Source organism: Panthera tigris, chromosome E1 (genome assembly GCF_018350195.1).
Source record: "Panthera tigris isolate Pti1 chromosome E1, P.tigris_Pti1_mat1.1, whole genome shotgun sequence".
NCBI classification, from domain to species: Eukaryota; Metazoa; Chordata; class Mammalia; order Carnivora; family Felidae; genus Panthera; species Panthera tigris.
The window spans coordinates 39,854,892-39,880,735 of record NC_056673.1 but is presented as its reverse complement, the minus strand read 5'-3'; the positions used below and the strand labels follow the sequence as shown (position 1 = coordinate 39,880,735).

Genomic DNA, 25,844 nt, shown 5'->3' with positions numbered 1-25,844 from the left:
CTTATCTGTTTCACGCCTGCACAGGGAAAGTTTTAATTCCCACATCAGTTTGATAGGTTGTATTTTCGTCTTAATTCAGTTTAAAATAATTTCTCATTTGATGTCTCCCTTGACCCATGGGTAATTAAAAAGTGTCTATTCAGTTTCCAAACACCAAAATCAATTTGGAAGTTAGGTTTCTTTTTCATTGTTCTGGTCTGGTGTTGTTCTCTAATGTTTATACAGGAAACTTTCATCTCTCTTCTGTTCCTTTGCTTCGAAAGGAGCGTGGATATTTATTTTCCCTCATATTTGAGGAGAGTCAGCTTCCAGGGGCAGATTCCTACCTTTGATTTACCTTTACCTGAAGACTATATATGGGATGGTCCTGGCATTCAAGGCTTCCCACAACCTGGACTAAATGCAACTTTCCAGTGCTGGCAAATGTGTGTTCATTATAAGCATCAGCATAGCTAGACTATTTTCCATTTCCCAGACTTGTTTGATTCTGTTCATTTTGGTCTCTATGAGAGATGCTGTCTCCCTCAACCCCTCCTGGAAACCATTATCAGAAACACAGTTTAAATGTTCCCTGTTCTATGAAGTCTTTCTGGTCACTCAGTGTTTTCTCTTCCTAAAATCTATGCAACTTTTTTTTTTTTTTTAACATCCTCTCTTATTGCCTTTATAATATTAAGGTCATTTACTTTCTTATTCCCCTTACTAAAAATCTAACCCCCTCCCTCCAAGCAAGCTAAGCCACGTCCCACATTGGACACTCCATACACATCCGCTGAAACAAACTAATTGTGATTTGATTTTCTTTCCTCAATGTGCCTGATTACTATCTTAGACTTTGCCATGATGGGAACATTTGGAGGCAGGAAAGGAATATAGAATGGGAGAGACTTTGGGGGGATATTGGGAGTCTCTGGGTCTTGATGATCTCACAGAGATAAGCTGACTGAGGGGAAAGGGACATAAACCACAGAATGCGGGCCACTTGGAGAAGACCTCGTTTTCTCTGTATTCTAGGACCCTGCAGTGAGGGGGAAGCTTCCTGTGTGGGTGAAGGCCTCTTTCATGAGCTCATTAACTCTTTATGAGAGACAAAATCACTGACTAATAGAGTGATTGTATGAGAATCAATATAAATATTAATGAGGAAAATGCCTATTTTCTTGCACCAACACCCACTACAAGCCTATATAAGTTCTGGAGGAGAAGGAAGGCTTCATCTTCAAGCAAATCCAACTGCGGGCAAAGCACGAGCCTGGCCTGTACACCATGACTTCTACTCATTGTGATTCTCTCCTCAGTGGACAGGTTTCAGAGCCCACGGCTGCCTCCCTGTGCCTCTCCGCCACCCTGGCACATGCCAACCGGGTGCGTGTGGGGACAACTCCTCTGGGCCGACCCAGCCTCTGTGTACCCTACAGCTGCCAAACCGCTTGCCCCTTGCCAGGGACCCGCGACATTCCCGGCAACATCGGAGTGTGTGAGAACTATGGGGAAGGTGCCCCGATTGGCCACGAGAAGGTGACCATGCAGTTCCTGAACGACCGCCTGGCCAACTACCTGGAGAAGGTGCGCCAGCTGGAGCGGGAGAACGCGGAGCTGGAGGCCAAGATCCTAGAGTCGAGCAAATGCCACGAGTCCAGCGTGTGTCCAGACTACCAGTCCTACTTCCGGACCATCGAGGAGCTCCAGCAGAAGGTGATGTCTGTGGTGCTCCAGGTCAGGGGTTGGTAAACTATGGCCCCATTTGGCCTACTGACTGATTTTGTAAATAAAGTTTTATTGGTACACAGCCATGCTCATTCATTAATGTATTGTATATGGCTGCTTTTGTGCTATAATGGCAGAGTTGAGTAGTTGTGACAGAGATTCATGGCCTTCAAAGCCTTAAATATTTACTGTTTTGCCCTTTTCAGAAAAAGATTACTGATACTTGCATAGAATTTTGAGGGCCTGATTGACAGTGGAAACAGCCATAGCTGAAATTTCTTTCTTTCTTTCTTCTTTTTTCTTTTTCTTTCTTTCTTTCTTTCTTTCTTTCTTTCTTTCTTTCTTTCTTTCTTTCTTTCTTTCTTTCTTTCTTTCTTTCTTTCTTTCTTTCTTTCTTTCTTTCTTTTTTTTCTTCTTTTTTCTTTCTTTCTTTCTTCCTTTTTCTTTCTTTCTTTTTGACTGTGGGAAGAGAATCTCTTGAGTGGAGGTGAATGGGAACATGTAAAAGACGAGATGTAGGATTTGGCTCTCCAGGATTTATGTTTACTTAGTCTCAGTCCTTACAAATTGTAGTTGCAAAAGCAGTGCAATGTAATTTCTGGCATGGCACAAGGTAGAATGTTGTAATGTCCTTCATGAGCCAGTATACGGCCATTCAGTAGCATTGGTCTCTTCTGCATATCTGCTGTCCCCTTTGTAGGTCAATGCAATGCTTCTTAAGAGCCTACATCTTAGTTTTGGAGATGGGAAGGCAAGGAATGTCAGAATAGGGGCCAAAAAACCTGGCTAGATTCACAGAAGACCTTTGGGGAGGTTGGCCAACCAACATGAGGGACTTCTTATTAAGAACAGGTTCCCTGGGGTGCCTGGGTGGCTCAGTCGGTTAAGTGTCTGGCGTTGGCTCAGGTCACGATCTTGCAGTTTGTGGGTTCGAGCCCCGTGTCGGGCTCTGTGCTGACAGCTCAGAGGCTGGAGCCTGCTTTGGATTCTGTGTCTCCCTCTCTCTGCCCCTTCCCCGCTCATGCTCTGTCTCTCTCTGTCTCTCAAAAATAAATAAACATTAAAAAATTATGTATAGAAAAAAAGAACAGGTCCCCCTTTATGTAAACCTTTCATATCCAGCCCATTGTTCTGTGGCCTAGATTTCAGATCTTGTTTATATCAGGGGAAGCATCACAGCTGGAGAAGTAAAATTGAGTCTCTGTCAAATGTTTGGTTTGCTACTCCTTTCTATCTCCCAGTTCCTTTGGCTCTACGTCTTCAGCCTCTGCCAAGCATCTTCTTGCACACCACCCCCCGTCCTGCACCACACCAGCATCTCTTACGTGTTGGGAGTTTGCGCTGTCCCAGGGTGATGCTGTGAATTAGCCAATGGAACGTCTTTTGACCTGAGGCCATTGATGGCTCTGGAGGTAGTGAATTACTGAGCCTGCTTTCTCTCCCCAGATCCTGTGCATCAAATCTGAGAACAACAGGCTGGTTGTGCAAATAGACAACGCCAAGCTGGCTGCAGATGACTTCAGGACCAAGTGAGTTGGGGTAGGGCACGCAGAGGGAGGAGCCAGGGGCCTCCCTGACTTCTTCGGTCTTGTGATGCAGCCGGCGTCAGAGATGTAATTGACCAAGATCCCAGACCGACAGTTACAGCAGGAGAAAACACAGAGCCTTATGCCTGAGACTTTGAAAGAACACCCACCCTGCTCCTCAGTTGTGCTTTTACAGTTCACAACTGTTGAGAAGGCATCATCCACTTGCTGCTACTGTTGCAAGAACCTGGGGAGGCAGGCAGAGCAGTGGTGGCCTCATCTTTGTGAGGATACAGAAGCTCAGGGCCCTGAAGCGACCTGCCTGAAGTCACGTGGCTCCTGAGTGCTAGAACTGGAGCTTGGCCCCGCATTCCCTACCCCGAGGCCATTTCCTACCAAATTCTGCTGCCTCCCGGAGGATGTTTCCACACTGCAGCCCGACCAATTTGTAAGCACTAGTAACTCATGACAGAAATCATGCTTCAGTCTACGATGGGAGGCATGTGAAGATCAAAAGGTTTATGCCACCTGAGAAGGTCCAACCTGGGAATAGGAAGGGGCATTGTGTTTTACTCTTTTTTTTTTTTTTTCAGGGCCCTGTAGAAGTCTCACTCCTCTGGAGCTAAAGAAAGCCATTTCCATCCTCCTATTTTGGCATTTGGCTTCTAATCCGAGAGAGAACCCAGGTTCTGTCTCAGTAGGGGACGGGGACGAGGAGGGTCCGCAGGGGTCACCTGGCGTGGCAACTGCCTGGTGTGATTCGACTGCCTCCCCTTTGGCCACCAGCCCACCCTGGCACTCTCAGTACCGGCCACTCTGCCAGGCTTGTCCTAGGTGCTCAGGGTCACACGCATGGGGAACACCCATTGCTGGCCGGGCTGGGCGTGTAGCCACATAGGAAATGTCGACTGCCAGTGTCCTGGGGCCCCTCTGCTCTCTAACCTCGATTTCTGTACGTGCCCTGCTAAAGGTACCAGACGGAGCACTCCCTCCGCCAGCTGGGGGAGGCCGACGTCTGCGGCCTGCGCAGGGCCCTGGACGACCTCACACTCGCCAAGTGTGACCTGGAGGCGCAGCTGGAGTCCCTGAAGGAGGAGCTGCTCTGCCTGAAGAAGAACCACGAACAGGTGCATGGCCTTTTGTGTGAGACTTTCTGGGGGGGGGGGGGGAATTCACGCTCATTTGGGGGAAGAAATGAAGCTCTTCGTCCTGCTCAGGATGGAAGTTCTGCAGGCTCTGCCTCATGGTTAAGCCTCACGAGCTATGGAGGTGAGCTCCGGCTTTGGTGGGGGCCCGCTCTTCCTCCGCAGCCTCTGCGAGTTGTGGGGCTGGTGCCGTAGGTGACTCTCCCTCGGAGTGGCACAGGGAAATCACTGGGCGGGGGTCGGGGGCGGGGGACAGGAAGTGGGGGACGAGGCTTTGGGTGGAGGGCAGTGGGGGGGTCCCACGAATGGGATGTCCTCCTCCTGTGCCCACAGGAAGTCCACATCCTGAGGGGCCAGCTGGGGGACAAGCTCCAGATTAAGCTGGACGCGGAGCCCACCGTGGACCTGAGCAGGGTGCTGGACGAGATGCGGTGCCACTATGAGGCCATGATGCAGACCGGCCGCAACGACGTGGAGCAGTGGTTCCGAGATCAGGTGAGGGTGCCGCCTCGGAGCAGGGAGGGCCCCCCGGCTTCCACCTGGGCAGGGGGGTGATGTGATGTCTCTGTGCCCTTGTGCTTCAGTGCGAGAGCATCAGCAAGCAGGACATGTCCTGCTCCGAGGAGCTGCAGTGCTGCCAGTCGGAGATCCTGGAGCTGAGGCGCACGGTGAACACCCTGGAGGTGGAGCTTCAGGCCCAGCACACGCTGGTGAGCCCCTCTGTACGCCTGGCAGACCCGGCTTGGCTCCCACGCCCAAGGGCACTTCCGGGTCAGGACGGGTCTCCCTTGAATACAGACCAGGACACGGCTCAAACCTTGACTTTCTCATAGATGTGGAGGCTGAGGGCATGAACATTCACCCAGGGGAGGGAGGCTCTGCAAACTTCTCCTGAGGGTCTCCAGTGACGAGCAATAGCACGATGTTCGTTCTTCCAGCTGACGGCCTGCTAACGGGACCCAGAATGTTCTCTGGGCCTGGGCAGTGCCTTGGGGTGTCGAGGTCTTACTGAAGAGGCTGAGGGCTGCGTTCCGTGACTTCCCACCTGCTTCCCCCTTTCGTGTTACAGAAGGACTGTCTGCAGAACTCCCTGTGTGAGTCGGATGCGCGCTTCGGCACCGAGCTGGCCCAGATGCAGATCCTGATCCGCGACGTGGAGGAGCAGCTGTCTGAGATCCGGGCTGACCTGGAGCGGCAGAACCAGGAGTACCAGGTGCTGCTGGACGTCAAGGCCCGGCTGGAGGGCGAGATCAACACGTACCGGAAACTTCTGGAGAGCGAGGATCGCAAGTACGTGCCCTGACGTTCGTGTCAATGTCGGGTGTGAAAGCAGAGACCTCTCATGGGAGTGATTTGAAAGGAGGAGCGGCATTGCCGACCACATCTCTGGGGACAGACTTGGTACCCGGTAAACCTGGTGAGCTGCCTGGATGCGGAGGAGGGCCCGTGGGAACTCTTCGGCTCACGCCTTCCATTTTGCTGAGCACGTTCCCAGATGCCAGTCACTGCCACGGGGGAGGGGGAGAGGTGCTGACATACTGGAGAGCTCAGTGCATTTAGGTTTTGCTAAACTCCCTGGAGGAAGTATTCCGGTAACAGGGAATCTTCATACTCAACGTTAAAATATATTGCTAAGGGCACTCGCAGCCATTGTCTCGTTTTGTCCTTCCATTGCACTGTAAGAAAGGTAAGGGGGCTACACACTCCCCTTTAAGCAATAAAGGACAAGGCTACAGGCTGTGTGTAAATCTGGAGGGCAGCTGACGCCCAGCCTGCTCTCGCCTGGCCAGCCTTTCTGCCTTTCTCCGCCGTGTTCCTTCGCCTGTGGCAGGAAGCTCAGGTTTTGCACGTGGCCCCCTGAGCTCCCGTCCCAGCTCCACAGTGGGCTCCAACCACATCGCTACCCTGTCTTTAGGCCTGGCAGGACCTCTGAAATCTAAAATCCCCTCTGGCGTTTCCGATGCTAAAGCGCATACTTTTTGTCTTTCATGCCCCATCTCACGCCAATGTTTGAAACACCTTTTCTTTCTCCGCAGGCTGCCTTGCAACCCTTGTGCAACCCCGGCCTCCAGGACGCCCTGCCCGGCCCCTGTGGCCTCTGGGCCCTGCTCTCCCTGCCTTTCCGGGCCTCCTCCTCCTCCTCGGGCCTCCTGTGCCTCCCGCTCATCGTCTCGATGCTGACATTCCCCTCAGCTTGAGGGATCGGGGGATGGGGAATGTCTGCAGCCCCGCCGGCCCCCTTCTGCGGGCCTGCCCCCTCCCCCAGCCCCTACCCTCCCGGGTCTTGCCCCCTCAGCCTGGCCCGGCTGCAGACTGACGACGCCAGGCAGCGCTTCTCTGCTGATGGGCTGTCCGGTCCAGCGGCTCAGCCCTCACCCCTGGGTTTGTGCTTCCTCTCTCCTCTCTTCTGTGGCCTCACAGTCTGAGATGTGGTAGGGAAACTTTTTGCTAATAAACTTCAGTTCCGCAGCATGAAGAGGCCAGGGCCTGTGGCCAAGGTCTCCACGCCGTGCCAAGAGGTGTCCTGGAGCCCGCTGATGGAAGCAGGGGCTGGGGCTCCCTCACCAGAGGGCTTCTGGGAGATGGTAAAGCCAGCAAGGACCGCAGTTGAAAACAGGACTGCGGCAGAATGACACAGTTGAGAGACACCCAGCTGTATCTGGGTATCTAAAGCCTGATTCACAGAGCTTTAAAATACACACAACAGATATCGCCCCTCGCCTTCCACCTCTTGTCAGGATGAAGCCTCTGGTCCTTGTGCAAAGGAAAAGCTCAGGTTCGAGGTTCTGCCCAGACCCCCTAGAAGACTCCATTTAAAGTTAGCTTTTGTGCTCACATGCCCATGGGGGGCACGCCCTTGGTGAGGCTTTATGGATCTTGGGATGCAGCGTCCCACACAAACCCCGCAAAGAGGGGAGCAGCGGGTGGCTGAATCAAGACTTGAACTCTGGTTTCTTTGAATTAGGCCCAAACCCTGCACTCTGAAAGCTTTGAAAGGAAAAAGATTAAACACGAGGGGATTTAGGGTGGCGGATCTAAGAGCGGAGTCCCCCACTTTACTTGGGGACTTTTAGGAAAGGCAAATTTTTGGACCCCACCTCAGACTTTCTGAATAAGCAGTCCAGTTTATTGAGCCTTCCAGATGATTCTATGTATACTCAAATTTGAGAACCACTGGGTTAGGGGGTTTATTTTGGGACTGAGCCCCTTACAGGCCAGATATATCCCAGGAGGAGTTGGCTCCAGGCTCCTGATGGAGCCCATGTGTGAGGAAGGCTTCATCCGATCAAGATCGTGACTTTTCCCTCCGTGCTGTGAAATGCCGAATGTGTTAAATGATGGCAATTTCTGAGCCTGTTAGGCTATCAGTTGAGAAAAGGCCAAACTGACCCATCTAAGCTCCCCCACAGGTTCCACCAGAAAGCCCTTGGGCAGCTGCCTGGCTTGGGCCTTCTGGGCAGTAGACACATGAACCAGAAGCTCCATATTTAGGCAGCCATGGCCAGGAACAGCGTGTCTCCAGAAAGCAGTGTCAGAGCTGGCCAAAGTTGGGAAGCAGTGAGCTCCCCATCACTGGAGGCATTCAAACAGGGCCCTTACAGCCACCTTGTGGGGACGTTGAGAGGTTACTCAGGTATCTGATGGGGCTGGATGAGATGGTTGCAGAGGGTCTTCTAGCCCTAAATTCTATGACTTCCTGCGGTCTAGGTCTTATTCATCAGTGAGATTATAGATGTTAAAGTGGAGCTGGTTCTTATCTTCCCTCTGCTGCCTGAGCAATTTGCATCAGAGTAGCCTGTTGAGAAATTTACAAAGTCTAGCGCATCTCAGTGCAGAAGGGACCACAGTCCCAAGCCCCAAGGGCTGAGAGATCTTAAGCCAGGGGCTGGTTGGTGTGCCTCCAACTGCTGTCAAGTCCAGAATCCTACCTGTTGGCCACTGTCTGTGTGGACAGGACTGATTTGCCTGGGAGGCTTCAGGACTTCCATCATAGGGAATCTGGAACGGTCAGAGGTGGTCACACCCTTTCCTCCCTTCCCCTCTACTGGGCCTCTGCTCTTTCTCCCAAGTTGTACAGCATACAGGTGACACATCTCTGAGGGTAGGTCCCAATAAGAAAAAAAAAAACAGTCTTGATAAGTCTTAATTTAGCACCTGGCCCAAATGCCTTCACCACTTCCTTTGTACTTAAATAGCTCCTTTCATCCAATAAGTTCAAAGCTGTCTAACAAAATAAACCCACTTATTCCTGCATCAAGACAGGGTAGGTAAGCATTGCTCTTCCCTTTTAAGGAGAGGGAGAGGAGGTGAGTCATTGAGGGACTGAGTGGTTGAGGGATTCATCAGGTGACATGAAATGAGTCAGTGATGCCCCAGGTAATTGACCTGTGTTTGTTAAGTTCACATCCCTGTCATTTATAATTAAAAGATGAGCTTTGATGAGACATTGTTGGTGTGTGTGTGTATGTGGTGTGTATGTGTGTGTGAAGTGGTTTGGGTTCCTGGGAACAAATACTGGGTGGAGGGATCACTATACTTGGGGAAGTGTGAAGAGCTTCCCTGGAAACTAAACAGTCCCTCGTTAACCACCATCACCACCACCATCAGCACTGAAGCTCACATTCATCCAGCTCTTTCCATGAGCCGCACACCGATCTAAGTTACAGATACATTTAAGCATATAGACTCGTATAATCCCCATTTTGGAGTGACAAACCACGGCTCAGAGAGGGTAAGTAACATGCCCAGGGTCACACAGCTGGTAGGCAGTGAAGCCAGGATTCAGATCCAAGCAGTCTACCTCCAGCAATTGCGCTGCTAACCCCTGTGCTTCACGGAAGCCAAGTTTCTGGTTGGGTTGTGTCTGCAGGATGACAGAACCATAATCACCCCATTGTCTCGATTCCTTTTCCTTGAGGAGGAGCCACTGTTGGGAATTTCTGCCACAAAGGGCTGTACAAGAGATAAAAGGGGCAGCGCATTTCAAAATAGCCTGAGAACACTGGCAATTGTAATGACTGGGAATCACTAAAGAAGGTCAACTCACCCCCTGCCATTGCTAAAAACACTCTGTCTACTGGGGAAGAAGAGAAGAGAAACAGGCAAACTTGCTTGTATGTCTGTTGCTTTACCACCATTAAAGCTCACTTTCACCCAGGCTGTCCAATTTGAAATCCCCCAAACTCCTGGGAGATGCAGAGCAGGCTCCACAGTCCCCATTTCGCAGGGAGAGAAGTTCGGCGTTAGGGAGGGAAATGAGCCAAGGAGTCTCACAGGTGGTCTCTCACTCAAGCCCACCACCTGGCCCTGCACCCAACTGCGAAGGGCTTTGCTAGTGGTACATCTGCATAAAACTGCCCGTTCGGACCCGCTGTCTGATGTTGGGGTGAGGTGGGTCACAGGGATCTTACAGGACCTGGGAGTTTCCCCAGGGAGAATTTTCTTGGTGTTTACTCCCATCCTGCAGTGTCCTCACCCAACCCCGTTTCAGACAGAGTGCTTCTGGGCTTCGGCTGTCCCCGGGCCTTCTCCAGCCCAGGATCCCCCTTTATGCTGGATTTTGTACGGAAAGCTCTCTTGCTTGCCTCTCCCTTATCCCTGCCTGGTTGCCGGACATCCCAAACACATGCCTCGGTCATCCACACGGGCCCCCAAAGGCCCCCTGCCGAGATGCCTGTGCCCTGCAGTAGATGCCTTTCGTCCCCTGGGTGGCAGACTTGTGTTGTGCTCACCAGTAGGTTCACACGTCACCTCCATTTCCCTCCACGAATCTCAGGCCCTTTGACACTTCCTCTTCACTTGCTTGCTTTAGCATTGCCTCTCTTCTTTCTGGGTCCTCGGAAACCACTTCCACCTGCTTGGAAACTCACCCCAAAGTCATGGAGCCTCTGTGGGGGCAGGCACACCACTCAACTGTGGTCTCCCAAGCAACAAGGACCAAATATCAAAAAAACCCTAATGACCAGGCCCAGTGGAAGAAAGGGTCTTAAAGGGATTAGGGTTCGATTGAGGCCACTTGTTTGAATTCTACTTCTGAGTCGCCTCACTACCAAGTCTCCTTCGGGATACAGATAACCTGAAATGGCCTCATTCCTCCTCTTGGGGCAGAGAATCAGAAAATGGTCCAAATGGCCCAACCGGAGGTTGGGGCAGGAACAGGTATGGGAAGAACTGGAAGGAGAAGGAAGAAACTCTTGGAGGGAAGGGCCCAATTATATCTCCTACATTAAAGTTCGTTGCGGGCCTGCCTGTCCGCTCCGCAGGACCGAGGGCTCACAGAGGACGGTACCGTGTCATCTCCCCACTGTCCCCGCGTCCCCATCCTCAGTTCTGGGGCTGTGCCAGGCACTTGGCAGATGTTCAGTAAATGAGAGCCGCCCTTGATGTCGTATATGCAGTCTCTTAGTTACGTTTAAATACACACATATTTCCAGATACGTCCATCTCACACCTCTTAAATATCTCACCTCCTTACTTTCTTGTTGCTTTTGATATATTTTGGGGGGGACCCATATTAGCCTGAATTGCCCACAAAAATACAATCCTTTACCAGAGCTATGATTTTTCTGTTTCAAGGTAGCCCCGTGCCCAGCACGGAGGAGCCACGCGATAAATGTTTTGAATAAAATTTCTCTAAATAAAGAAAGTGGGGTTGATAGTCCCTTGACCACTCAATTTCTCTTTGAACGAATACAATTTGTGGATATTTCAATTAGGAAATCAAGACAGTACACGAAGTCTGCTCCCAACCTGTGTGAAGTCTTGAAGACCTTACAACGCCCACGTCCCCTTTCCCCACTAGTTCAAAAAGCAAATTCACCCAAGCCTACTGATATTTTGAAAACACTGCAAGACAGAGGCTAGATTTACAAGGGACGGCAACATTATGTCCACTCACCTGTCACTCCATCTGTGGCCCCGTCCATTTCACCTGTGGGGCAACCAGCAGGGGAAAAAAGGAATCTCCGCTTGTAACCTGTACTTTCCTGCGTCTCTGTGTGGCTGCCGATTGGCTGTGACCCGAAGCCAGTACAGGTATGATCTCCTCTGCTTCTTTCTCCCTTTCTCCTGTCCACACGCCGTACTCATTCAGGAACAGGTAACGTTGTCCCCTTTTGACCTTATGCTGCCTGGTATAGGCAACGCTGTATTTCTCAGCCACAAACAAATCTCAGACTGCATCATGGAGATGATGCTCTGATCTGGGCACCTTGGAAAATGTCACTGCTTTTGGAGGCCTCAGAGACTGTGGTCCCGTGTCTGTAGATCTTTCCTGAATCATCTCGATTTATATCATGCAGGACACTCGGCAGGGTGGGCCAGTCTTCTGACCGTAGATTTGGGTTGCATTGGCTACTTCTCAGCTTTGTACTCTCTGGGATCACTCACTGGAAGGTGGGCTAGCTTTGTCTGAGCAGCATGAGCCTGTGTGGTTCCGAGGATTCTTCTGGTTTTCTCCTTGCCTCTTCTGTGTGTTCTTATCTCTTAGTCAACATCGTGCTCTCAGTTTCCATTCCTCTGATCTCTTGGCACTCTATGCAAATTCTAGTTTTGGTGTTTTTGTTGTTGTTGTTGTTGTTGTTGTCGACCCAATTCTTGAATCTTCTCGTACTTACAAGCTAAACCCTCTTCTTGGACTAAAGCCCCCATGAGGCTGCACTGGTCAATCAATGGATGCGACCAAAAAGCTTGAAGAGGTGCTGCCATTGGTCTGTGCTCAGGCGCAAGTCTCCATGGACAGGGAGGGAGGCAGGATTGGGGAACAGCTTCAGGCTGGAAAGCCAGGGCTCTGGAGCAGGCTGACAAGAGTCAGGAAGCAGGAGGCCTGTGCTGTGCCCTATGGGTAAATGTTCATCAGTCTGATTGATAGGCCTTTCCATCTGTCCCAAGCCCAGCCGAAGCGAGAAAGGAGCTCCTTACACCTAGACTTGCATCCTGCCTCTGGAAAGTCTCTGTAATGCCTGCCTCAGGACCCACCTATTTCTGCCCCTTTAATTGCCTTGGAGGAAAACAAAGAAATTTTGGTTTTATTATAAGTCCGGGGCTTCTTTGTAGTGTGGTGGGACTTTCCGTCAGAATAGCATTATAATAAGCGGCGAAATAATGACCTTGGAGGGGGTAGATGAAGGACCTTTTATCTGAGACCCAAGCGCCATGCCACATGAATCTCATCATGAAAGCTTGCTGGGGGGAAGGACTCCAATAACTTGTCAATAAAACTGCCACTCTGGCTGGCAGCCAAAGCCACAGTGGAAGTTGAGATGCTGCTGCCCAAGATGCGGGTGGTACCCCCATGGTGCCTATAATTACGCAACCTTTATATAGTCAGAACTTTGGCCACCCCCTTCCTCAGACCTTCTGGTGCCTTCCCTCAGCTCCCAAATCAACCCTGCATGACTCCAAACTTGCTTTGCCAAATCTTCTCCTTCTTCTATGCCTGAGCCGTTTCTGTCTTGGTGCCCAAGTCTTTGGACTCAACTACACCACCACGGAGCCCTCCTTGGTACCTTTTAATGCTTGGTTCTCAAGCCAGATTGCGTGTAACCCAGTAAGGCCGGAGAGGGGAGCCCAGGACAGGATGGGTGTAGGTTGATTTTGCTCAGAGGATGGGGCCAAACCTTAGAAAGTTTAACTGGAAATTGTAAAACTGTTTGTTTGTTTGTTTTTAATGTTAAAGCCCACATAGGTATACGATGGAATATAAGGCCTATTCACATGAGGTTTTAAGATGAACTTCAAAGTTTTCATGCTTGAGGAGGCTCCTTCGGGTGATCTCTTGACTTTCTCAATTATCTGCTCACCTTAGTCTAATACAGTGGACATTTCGATGGTAGGGTGTCATAAGAAATGCCTTTTTCCTGTCCACATCTCCCTGAGATGCTTTTTCTGGGTAGTTTAAATACACGTATATGGGTCTCTCAGCCCTCCTTCCAAATGATCTCTTCCTCCAGAGCCTTCCCTGTTCTTAAGCTAATTGTCAGAGCCTCTTCCTTTAAAAATTCCTCTACAGTCCCTGCACATGATATATAGGAAGCATTCCCCAAACAGCTGCCCATTCTTTTCGGCCATGACCAGACTCAGTCCTTATCCACCCCAAGGCTTCCAAGGCTTGGGATGCTGCAGCATAGAAGAATTCTTCTCTGAAAGCAGATAGAGAACTTCACTGCAACTTCTGCTTTGACTCAATCTCAGTCCCTCCCTAGAAATGCCAGGTGGGCCAGGAAATGAGTCTGAATATGGGTTTACAGGATCACACAAGACAGAGGAATGTCATTGGATGGACCAACTCCCTATTAACAAGGGCAGATACCTGCACCAGACTGTGTGGCCTCTTTCAAGATCTACCACAAAACTCTGACTTTATGGGTATACCTCCTGAAGAGGAGTCCTGACTTAGCAAGAAGCCCAAGTAAAGAATTTTATGGGATAAGGGACTCTTCTGAGGAAGGCAAATAACAGACTGACTGAGGGAAGGGCATTTGAAAACCAGTGAAGACATAGAAAGAAAAAAGATTACATACCACGTCCACACCCTCTGTGGAGGGAATATAAGTGCTTCCCAGAGGAAGGAAATCCACAAGCTCCCTGGAGAACTTGGGCTCTGTGTTCAGCCAGGTGTCTCGCTCCCTCCAGCACCATGCCTTACAACTGCTGCCTTCCCAACCTGAGCTTTCGCTCCACCTGCTCCTCCCGGCCCTGCGTGCCCCCCAGCTGCCACACCTGTACCCTGCCCGGGGCCTGCAACATCCCCGCCAACGTGGGCAACTGCGGCTGGTTCTGCGAGGGCTCCTTCAATGGCAACGAGAAGGAGACCATGCAGTTCCTGAACGACCGCCTGGCCAGCTACCTGGAGAAGGTGCGCCAGCTGGAGCGGGAGAACGCGGAGCTGGAGACCAGGATCCGGGAACGGTGCCAGCAGCAGGAGCCCTTCGTGTGCCCCAGCTACCAGTCCTACTTCCGGACCATCGAGGAGCTCCAGCAGAAGGTGAAGGTCTTTGCTGTTATCTCTGAGCAAGAGGAGTTTGCTGTGGTTCTCAGTCTGTAGCAGAGCAGTGTGTCTGTCTCTTGCGTCTATGTGACCGTGATTCTTGCTTCCCCCTTTATCTTTGGAATAGCTTTCGAAGCCATTTTAAAGAAGTGGCTGGTTTCATACTTATTTTCAGTCCTCACTAAGCAGCCTCTCATTCTCCAGGTCCTGTGCACCAAGTCTGAGAACGCAAGGTTGGTGGTGCAGATTGACAATGCCAAGCTGGCCGCAGATGACTTCAGAACCAAGTAGGTTGTTCAGAATTCACACTGGTGTCCACCCCTCTTGTTTAACCTGTGGTTAAAGGAAAGGGATTTCCATGGCTTTACCGAGCAGCAGTTCCCATCCATTGGTGGTGAGACATTCTATAGAGATTGAGGGGAATCAAGCAAAGGAATCACAAAAATAGATGAGGACTCAGATCAATCTGTTTATTTTTGGATCAATATTTGTTCTGGACTGAGCCTCCAGAACCCTGTGTCTCCTGGGTCTACTCATTGCAGAAAGTGGGAAGACTAAGCGAATGGGGTTATCAAAGATCATTCCTGTGAGTCTTGAGTGTTTGCTGGTCACTGCTCTGACCTTGTCCTTGTGCAGGTACGAGACGGAGCTGGGCTTGCGGCAGCTGGTGGAGTCAGACATCAACGGCCTGCGCAGGATCCTGGACGAGCTGACCCTGTGCAAGTCCGACCTGGAGGCCCAGGTGGAGTCCCTGAAGGAGGAGCTGCTGAGCCTCAAGAAGAACCACGAGGAGGTGAGACTGGAAATGAGAAATGAAGAAACCTGGTTCAGCCTCAGGTTGACCTGAGTGATTTGGAGTGGCAGAATGCAGAACACGAGGTTGAGGTTGACTTTATAATTTTCCTTTAAAAACACCAAAACTTCATGATGTGTGAAAAAATGGAGAGATGAAACCTCCCCATGTTCCCAGAGAAGATGTACTTTCACTCAAAACTGGTGCATCATGGGAATTTCCCAGTGCTCCCCCATCGGCTTGTGATTGGTTACTGAGTTGCAGAAAGAGTCTCAGCATTGCTTTATTCATGCTGTGCAAAGTCATTTCTCTCCCCAAAGGTCACCAAATCAAGCCGGTGAATCTGAGCCTCCACTCTTCCAAAGTCTTGGTGAAAAATGAGCCAAGACTCCTCCTTTTCTCTCCTGGAGGGGTCACGCCATCATCTTATTTGCTGGCCAGAATTGTTTGCTATACGATCTGAAATTGTATGGCCAATTCTTTGCATTATGAAGTCTTATGCAAACAATCTGGAAACTGGGAAAGTTAGGCATTAGTCCATCTTTTGGTGGCATCTGAGCAAATCCTTGGGAATTCTTTTTGAATCCAAGTACAGGGCACAGTCTTGTGAGGAGGGAGCTGTTCCACATGGAGCACAGAGCACCTTGCCTCGAGCTGTCACAGACTGCTCCACTCAAGGTCTCTTTCCCAAGGAAATAGACTAACGGGGCTTCAACAAGCAAAGTCCATTCTTCATTGAGGAGAGTCACTCTTGCCTTTTCTGCATCCACAGGAAGTCAACACCCTGCGCTGCCAGATCGGAGACCGCCTCAACGTGGAGGTGGACGCGGCCCCCACCGTGGACCTGAACCGCGTGCTCAACGAGACCAGGAGCCAATATGAGGCCCTGGTGGAGACCAACCGCAGGGACGTGGAGGAATGGTTCACCACCCAGGTGGGCATCTCAGCACGCAGCCGCCCGGGCCCCTCGGCCCCTCGCGGCCCTCGAGGCAGGGTCTCACCCTGTCTCGTCCCCTGTGCTGTTTCAGACCGAGGAACTGAACAAGCAAGTGGTGTCCAGCTCGGAGCAGCTGCAGTCCTATCAGGCGGAGATCATCGAGCTGAGACGCACGGTCAACGCCCTGGAGATCGAGCTGCAGGCCCAGCACAACCTGGTGGGTGTCGTTCGGGGTGCTGCCCACCCTCTCCTCACCTGGTGAAGCCCGTGACTTCTCTGGAGTCCCACGGAGTCGCCCCCTGAGAAGCGGCTCTGTGACATTCCGTATGTTCCCCACACAGAGGGACTCCCTGGAGAACACGCTGACGGAGACCGAGGCGCGCTACAGCTCCCAGCTGAGCCAGGTGCAGTACATGATCAGCAACGTGGAGTCCCAGCTGGCCGAGATCCGGGCTGACCTGGAGCGGCAGAACCAGGAGTACCAGGTGCTGCTGGACGTGCGGGCCCGGCTGGAGGGCGAGATCAACACGTACCGGGGCCTGCTGGAGAGCGAGGACTGCAAGTGAGTGGCCAGCTGGAGGGATCCGATGAAGCCATGCTCACAGGAGCGTGGTTCTCATTTGACCCCGGGGCAAAGAACACATACTGTCAAAAGGAAATCATGCCTCCACCCCAGGCATGATCAAACAGAACTCAGAAAACACAATATGGCCATCATTCAAAATACAGGGAAGCACTAACTGTTTGAGGCACACACTGAAATTGTACAGCCAGTTCTTTGCATTCTTCTGTGACCACACAGATATGAGATCTATGCGATTGCTCACACGTTACAAGACCGTATTGCGCAGAGGGAGCATTTGCATACACTACCTTATCTGACCTTGCAGTTGCCGCCAAGCAGGTTGGATCAGGATTCTCCCCATTCTGTAGGTGAAGAGAAGCTAAGGTGACTTTCCCAAGATCGCTAGCTAGGAATGGACAGTGTGGGGAGTCAAAGGTTCTGGAGTTTCTGTCTAGCGCTTTGGGCACTGTATGGTGGGAAGACCAGGAGGGGTCTGATAGGGAGCTTTGCAGCAGGGAAGCTTGTGGCCTTTTCTGTTATAGGTCAGGCCAAATCCCACAGGCAATTCCACTCTTGGGGTCTCTCTTGTGTGTACCACGAGCCTCCCTCAATTCACCTTTCCACATGGTTCTTTTTCTCCAGGCTGCCCTGCAACCCTTGTGCCACAACAAATGCGTGCGGATCCGCCGGGTCCTGCGTCTCTAATTCCTGCGCCCCCTGCACGCCCTGTGTCCCCCGCCCACGCTGTGGGCCCTGCAACTCCTTCATGCGCTAGAGCCCAGGGGCTACCAGAGGAGCAAGGAGCCCGGGCCCACGGTTCCAGAGCTTTGACCCGGCACTGGTTCATTCGACAAAAAAGGGCAGAAAACACAGTTTGCGTGGCTGGAGCTGCCCCAGTAAGACAGCCACGAAATTCACCCCACCTACTGCAGACCATTCCTTGCCCACCCTTTCCTTCATGGAGGTGTGTTCTTTCTTCACTTGCCCAGAGAATCCTCGCAAGTGCCAGGGCCTTCCCTGGTAACCTGCTAATAAACTTGATTTCCCTGGCAAAGCAGACACCTTTCTCATTGGTATTCATTTGTTTCACCGCGCCCATCACTTGAGCACTCTATAAAAAGCCACTTGAAAGTCAGGCTACATAATGGCCTGACTCTTGGATACCAGAGCCGTTCTCTGCCTGGCGGGCAGACGGCTGGCCTGGCGCCCTGGACGCCTGGGTGAGGCAGACTGGCAGGAGGGAGGGCAGGGCAGCTGCCATGAGGTGCACCCACCTCCCCCTGACCATTCTTGGATGTTCCCCACTCTCCTCTCGAGACGTGGATGTCTCCCAGAGCTGATTGCATCTAAATCCGAAGTGCAGAGGCAGGAGTGGGGGCTAGAAAGAGGCTCTGGAAAGTTCATCTTTTCTCAGCAGGAGGCTTCAGGTCCAGTGCTGTATGATCTGGGGGCTGGTGGCTGGAGCGTTCCAAGCAGCCTCAGGGCCACCCAGCAAAGGAATGCTCTGGCCTGCCTGCCTGCCGGGTTCAGGACATCCCCCTCCTGCGTAGGTGGATCATTATCAGCCTGGGCTCCAGCAGCTCACTTCCCCTCCCAGCTCTGGGGCTTAGAGACCTCCTCACTCTTCATCTGAGACTTCTGCCTTTCTCAATCCAGTACCTGTTGAATAGTTACCCTGTACACACCCTGGATGGTGGGGAAGGGAGAGACATACGGAGAAAGACATTTTTAAAAAACATTTATTCATTTTTTAGAGAGAGAGAGAGAGAGCATGAGCAGGAGAGGGGTAGAGAGAGAGGGAGACACAGAATCTGAAGCAGACTCCAGGCTCTGAGCTGTCAACACAGAGCCAGACTTGGGCTCAAACTCACGAACCACGAGATCATGACCTGAGCTGAAGTCAGACGCTTAACCAACTGAGCCACCCAGGCGCCCCAACAATTTGTTTAAAGGGATAAAACTAGTCCCTAAGTAGTGCTATTATAAGGCATTATCCCCAAACACCGAACACGCAGGCTTGTGCTGCAAACGAAACTCCGAGTACTGGAAGTGACATCAGTGTTCATCAAGAAAGGCTTGAACTTGAATCTTTAACTTGAAAGAAGAGCCATGGAAATGCTAAACACTGACTCACTAAAACCCCAGAGGACCATTTTGACATGAAAGGATCAGAGACCACTCAGGTTTCTATCTTTTCCCACGAACCTTCCCATCACACCAGGCTTTCTGAGGCAGATATTGGACCCCACTTTGGTGAAACACAATCTTGTGTACTGGAATAACCAAGTGGATTGAAATTACATATATATTTGACAAAGGAACTATTTATTGTTTCTACCACAATTGTCCCCTTGACTCTTATTTTTAAAGCGCAAATTCCAGGGTGGATTCAGACTTGCACACCTGGCTTCTGGTTTGTGAGAAGCCTCTGACCTGGAATCCCGTCCCTGATGTGGTCCCCTACCTTGGATTTCCTCCAAATCCAAGGTCAACCTCAGTTCAGAGGCCCTCCCTGATTTTGCTTGTTCCTTTATTCCGCATCCTGTGTACATATATTATTTTACAATAATGGAAAAGTAATGCTACTACCTCCTGCGGGAGGAATGACTGCCCCCTTTCTCGGCAAAGATGCCCATGTTGCTTCCTGGAACCTGGGAGTATGTTAGGTTGCATACAGAGGGAGATTAAAGGTGCAGATAGAACAAAAGCTGTTAATCAGCTGACCTTAAAATGGAGAGATTACGCTGGATTATCCAGTGGGCCCAATGTAATCACAGGAGTCCTTCAAGGTAGAAGCGGGAGGCAGAAGACAGTGAGAGGGAGAGGGAGATATGACTGAGGACACATGTCAGAGCCATGTGATACAAGGACTGGACCCTTCACTGCAGGCTCTGAAGATGGAGAAAGGGGACCATGGGCCAAGGGAATTAGGTAGCTCCTAGATGCTGGAAAAGAAAAGGAAAAGGATCCTTCCTTGGAGCCCCCGGAAAGGAACATAGCCCTGCCAACATCTTGATTTTTTTTTCATTGTGGATAAAATACATATATATAACATAAAATTGACCATTTTATCTATCTGTTTTAGCATTTAATTCGGGGACATTAAGTACATCCACATTATTGTCCATCAATCAGCACTATCCATCTCCAGAACTTTTTCATCTTCCCGACTGAAACTCTGTCCCCATCGAACTCTCTAACCCCTCTACCTCAAGCCCCTAGTAACCTCTATTCCCCTTTCTGTCTGTATGAATCTGACTATTCTAGGTACCTCATATAAGTGGAATCATACAGTATTCTTTTTTTGTGTGTGTGTGTCTGACTTATTTCACTTGGCATAATGTTTTCAAGGCTGATCCATGTTGTAGCATGTATCAGAATTTTGTTCTTTTTAAAGGTTAGATAATATCCAATTGTATGTATCACACTTTGCTTGCCCATTCATCCATGGATGCGTATTTTGGCTATTGTAACTAATGCTGCTGTGAACAGTGGTGTATATATATGTATACATATATATATATATACACACACACACACACACACACATACACATATATATGTATATATATTATACACATATATTATATATAATATATATTATATATGTTATATATATTAAAAATGTGTCATATATATAATATATATGTATATACATTATATATATATATTCAAGTCCATGCTTTTGTTTCTTTTATGTATGTACCTAGAAGTGGAATTCCTGGATCATATGGCAATTCTATGTTCAATTGTTTGAGGCCATGCCATTTAACATTCCTGCCAGCAATGCGCAAGTGTTCCAATTACTCCACATCCTTGCCAACACTTTTTAAATTCTGGGTTTTTTGTTTGTTTTTTGTTTTGCCAATGGCCATCCTAGTGGGTGTGAAGTGGTACCTCACTGTGGTTTTGATGTGCATTTTCCTAATTATTAGTGATGCTGAAGCATCTTTTCATGTGTTTGTTGACCATTTGCATGTTTTTGGCGAAATGTCTATTCAAGTCTTCTGACCATTTTTTTTTTAATTGGGTCATTTAGTTTTGTTGTTATTGAGTTGTAGGAGCTTTTTATGCATTCTGGATATTAATTCCTTATTAGGAATATAATTTGCAGGTATTTTCTTCCATTCTGTGGATTGCCTTTTCATTCTCTTGATAGTGAAATTTAAAAGCTTTTAAATTTTCTGGAGTTTATTTTACCTATTTTTTCTTTGGTTATCTGTGTTTTTGGTGCCATGGCCAGGAAATCATTGCCAAACCCAATGTCATGCAATTTTCCTCTATGGTTTCTTCTAAGAGTTTTATAATGTTAGCTCCTACATTCAGGTCTATGATCCATTTGGGGTTCATTTTTGCATATGGTGTGAGGTAAGGGTCTAGCTCCATTCTTTGCCTGTGAGTATCCAGTTTTTTCAGCACCATTTGTTGAAAAGACTGTCGGTTTTCCCATTTATTTGTATCTTCTTGATTTTCTTTTGGTAATGTTTTGCAGTTTTCAGCATACAAGTCTTTTGCCTCCTTGGTTACATTTATTCCTAAGTATTTTATTCTTGTTGATGTTACTGTAATTAAAAAAAATTTTTTTACTCCCAGTGAGAGTAAAACTTTGATTTTAGACCTATGTTAGGCTTTTGACATATAGAAGTTTAAGATAATATATTTGTATTGGTTTAAGCCAGTAAATTTGTGGTGATTTGTGATGGTAGCAATAAGGAACTAATATGGCGAACATCTTTTGAATATCAGCTATGGGTTAGGCAAAACACTAGGAACTAATCTTAATCTTTATAAAATGCTTCAAATTAAACCCATTTTAACAGATGAGGAAACTGAACTTTGGAAACTTGCTCAAATCACAGTTGGTTATTAGCATTTATGATATTTGAACCAGGTTCTAGTTATAGGTGCACATGACACCACTATAGAGTATGAAGAATGATTTAAAAATCAGAGCAGAATGAATACATCCAGGTCAATGATATTCTTCAAAATTGTTCCCTACATAAAGATTCCAACTTAATTTTGGCAAGTCTCTTTAAGAATTAACTTTTGAGGACAGCTGGGTGGTTCAGTCAGTTGAGCCTCCGACTCTTGCTTTTGGCTTAAGTCATGATCCCAGGGTCACCGATCAAGCCCCATGTTGGGCTCTGCACTGAGCATGGAGCCTGCTTGGGATGCTCTCTCTCTCTCTCTCTCTCTCTCTCTCTCTCTCTCTGCCCTTCCCTCACCTTGTGCATTCTCTAAAAAAACCCAAAAAGTTTGCTTTTGAATCAATTATAAGCCACATATGGAGGTTTTTTCCTTTTTAAAGCTTTATTCATTTATTTTTGAGAGAGATAGAGAGAGCATAAGCAGGGGAGGGGCAGAAAGAGAGGGAGAGAGAGAATCCCAAGTAGGTTCTGCACTGTCAGTGCAGAGCCTTACGTGGGGCTCTATCCCACGAATCACAAGATCATGACCTGAACTGAAATTAAGAGTCGGACACTTAATGGACTGGGTCACCTAGGTGCCCTGGTGTTATTGTTGTTTTAATTATCTAAGTTGATTGTTTATCTTTTTCACAAGGTTTCTTGTTGAATGGCTTCCAAAAAATCAAATCCATCCTTAAAAGACAAAGGTTTTCTATCAACAAACTGGATGTTAAAAAGATACATACATTGCCAAAACATAAAGCTCCAAACATGATTTGAACAGAGAGGCCATCATTAGAACAAAGGAAGATTCTGGCCAGAGGCAAAGCTTTTTGGATCTGCAAATTCTGTCATGTTCTTTCAAAACAAATCTCAATCCTTAGAGTTAAACCTTAATTTTGTAAATAAATGTGCTCTACATCCCCTTAAGCACTCCTATGTGGCTTTTAAACTGTTGGCAAGTACTCTGTCATCATCATCACACATGAGGACAGTGGTTCTAAACCTTGGTGGTGCTTTGAAATCACCTGGGGTACTAAACAAGTGCTGAAGACTGAGTTTGTCCTTAGAAAGCTTGATTTAATTGGTCTGGGACACAGCCTGGCCACTAGGAGTTTTAGAATCTCTACTGGGGGTTCTAATGAGCAAGGTTGTGACCCACTTGCCAAAACCAGGGTTTTGGTTCTCTCTTATCCTCTCACCTACTCTGTGTCCTTGGACGAGACACATAGCTTCTCTGAGCCTCGGTTTCCTTAAAGTGGAGGTAACAATCTCTTCTCTACCTGCTTTATACACTTGCCAAGAGGATCATGGAAGATTGTGTTCCTGGAAACACTTTGCAAGCCAGACATTTTTATCAGGGTTATTATTTTGATTATTGATGACTTAACACATAGACAAGCTTCTTAAGAATAGAGAACCTAGTCATTTTTGTTGTTGTTTCCTGCCCAACGGTAGAATTTGTATACCATCCTATTGTCTTTCACACCACTGTTTCTTTCTTTAAGTCCCCCACCTAGCTCTGCACCTGGTGTATGTGCTCTATTCAGCATTATCTGATGCTCTTTGTCTCCAGACCCATCTTCTGATGGGCCCCAAGGCCCTTCTCATTTGGCATGCCCAGTGCTCTTTGGTGACCTGTTTTATTGGCTCTTGGCTGTCCTGGTCTGAACTCTTAGCCCACTGGGAATATCATCCTCAGAGACTTGACCCAACTCCAAGCTTGTGTCCTGAATATTTTTGTTGGTTCTTTTCCTGTTTCCTTGAAAATTTTGTATTTGCTATGGGTAAGCTAAGGCACTTTTTTGCATCCTTATATCTGGGGTCAAAGTCATTCACTAAGTTCTTTGAGGCCTGAGGCTACTGTCAGTGTCTTCAGGAAGAGCAGGATGGTCCAGGAACGCATAGCATTTTTCTCTGTAAAAGCCCATTTCATTACTTCCAGGAGGCACGCCTCATCACAAGCTTGTGGGATTTGTCACTTTTTAACCTCCAGTTTACTGAGGAGCAAAGCAATATGCAGGAAGCCTAGGTGTGTCTTGCCATCCACGCTCAGAGCTGGCATTGGAATTCATGAGCTCACCTCTTTGTTTTCTTCTAGTTCTCGTGTTTTGTCACACCCTGGCCAGTGTCTCATCTCTCTACCTCACAGTGAGGGCCCAGCAGACTCAAGTCTACTTGCTTGTATCATTTTGAACAAGTTCACTTCTTTTCAGATTATTTATCTCTGATATATGGTGACAATAATGGCATTGAAACATTCATAGTTTGGGGTGAGGGTAGAATACCATACGTGAAGGGTTCTAGTAGACTACCCGATGAGGAAATGACATATTGATACTCATTACTTTCCTGCCTCGCCATTTGGACCTCAGTTTTCTTCTCCATAAATTCAGGTCTTTCTGGCTTTAGAATTCTTTGATTCTTAGAAAATAGATCTTACTTCTGAGAGGTGAACTTTTACAGGGCTAAAAGTTCAGGGTGAGGCAAAAAGCCTGTCTCTCAGATTCTAAATCACTTTAGGTCCTGCCATTGTGCATTTTGATTTGTTTAGATGCTAAGAAGAGGCAGTGTAATCTCCAATCTGGACGCATCAATCAGTAATGCAAAAGGACAACCATTTCCCTGTGGAGAAAAGTAATAAGTGTAACTTGGTTTTGGTTCAAGAGGGTACCATAAAAAGTAGCTGAGGGAAAGGGCTGCTTGGGCAGACAAGGCTTTGGAGGACTGATGGGGTTGGGAAAGGGTTGGGAATAGGGTCCCAGAGGGAATCAGAAGCAAAAATGATAAAGAGAGGGGCAATGGGAAGAAAGGAATCTAAGATTTTCTTCCCCTTAAAAAATCAGAGAAATTTCTATGCCAAATGTTTGCATTGTGTTTAGGTATTTGGGCTCAAGAGTTAGACAATGAATTGTTTAAATCCCAACTCTGCCACTTACTATTTGTGTCTTGGGAAAATTCTGAGCCTTCCCTAATCTGTTAATTTATCTGTAAAATAGGAATAATTTTATAGACCGATATTATAGGGTTGTTGAGAGGGTCAAATAATAAATGTGCCATAACACTTAGCACCTAGCTTGTTTGGCACAGAATAAGTACTCATGAAGTGGTAAGTAACATCATCAGTATCACCAAAACCACTGTCATCATTATTATGGATGCTAGCACAGAAATGCAAGGCTGGGGAAATCTCAGAAAATGAGTAGAGCCCATTTCAATGCCAATACAAGAAAGGAGGCTTTGGTGGCAATACAATCTCCATGTAGAGAACTTGTCTTCTCAAAAACCACCCCAGACAAGATAACCAAACCCACAAGATCAGTAACCTAGCAGAGAATGTAGGCACAGTGTGCCCTGTGCCAACTTCCTATTCTGGCTACCAAGTCAATGTTAAAATTTGTATTTTTGTTGATTAATTCATGAATTTAGTTCTATGTCCCTAGTGTTCACAAGGTAGGTGAATGAGGTATTATCACCATTGGATTGGCCTGGGCAATGTACCCATGTGTCTGCTCAACAGAATTGAATTTTCAAAAAATTCTACATCTGGGCCATCTGGCCAACATTAGGAAGGATAAAAGTTAAAGAAAGAATCACTGGTCTCACCCCCAACCATATTCACACACAATACATTACTTAAATTTTATAACAGAACTATGAGGCGGGCAGGATTATTCCTACTTAAATTTAAGTGATGAAGAAAACAAGAGTGAAAAAGGGGAACTCACTTCTTGGAGCTCATCTCATCGGTAAGAATGTGAACTCAGGTGGTTTAGCTCCAAGTGTGTGCTTTTCTGTTACCTTGATACTGCCTTTGAAATCTGGGCACATCCTTCATAAATGACTCATATTGTGTTCCACAAATAATTTTTTGGGACTTCTGTCTGAACCGTGATTTTGTTTCTTTTTTTTTTTTAACGTTTATTTATTTTTGAGACAGAGAGAGACAGAGCATGAACGGGGGAGGGGCAGAGAGAGAGGGAGACATAGAATCGGAAGCAGGCTCCAGGCTCCGAGCCATCAGCCCAGAGCCCGATGCGGGGCTCGAACTCACGGAACGCGAGATCGTGACCTGAGCTGAAGTCGGACGCTTAACCGACTGAGCCACCCAGGCGCCCCCCGTGATTTTGTTTCTGTGTGGAATAAAGGACAGACAGAGTGACAAGGAACAGAAGGTGAGATGAGGAGGGCTACTTCGTTAAGATTCTTTATTGGGCAATAGGGAGACTCCCAGGAATTTGGAAGGGTCCAAGGGTATCTGACCCCACAGGTG

General features: G+C 48.2%; 2 protein-coding genes across 2 annotated transcripts; both read left to right on the top strand.

The window, feature by feature from the left end:
• The first annotated feature begins 1,266 nt into the window (after window positions 1-1,266).
• Window positions 1,267-6,559, top strand: LOC102969282 (keratin, type I cuticular Ha8-like). The gene is made up of 7 exons (XM_015540007.2): window positions 1,267-1,695; window positions 3,154-3,236; window positions 4,204-4,360; window positions 4,712-4,873; window positions 4,963-5,088; window positions 5,448-5,668; window positions 6,415-6,559. Exons 1-7 carry the CDS (start codon window positions 1,267-1,269, stop codon window positions 6,557-6,559), a joined length of 1,323 nt encoding a protein of 440 aa, XP_015395493.2.
• Window positions 6,560-14,012: 7,453 nt separating this feature from the next.
• On the top strand, window positions 14,013-17,436 carry LOC102950601 (keratin, type I cuticular Ha1). Its single transcript, XM_007087637.2, has 7 exons — window positions 14,013-14,363; window positions 14,571-14,653; window positions 15,003-15,159; window positions 15,932-16,093; window positions 16,188-16,313; window positions 16,438-16,658; window positions 17,304-17,436. The coding sequence occupies exons 1-7, from the start codon at window positions 14,016-14,018 to the stop codon at window positions 17,434-17,436; spliced, it is 1,230 nt and encodes a 409-aa protein (XP_007087699.2). The 5' UTR covers window positions 14,013-14,015.
• Window positions 17,437-25,844: the final 8,408 nt, after the last annotated feature.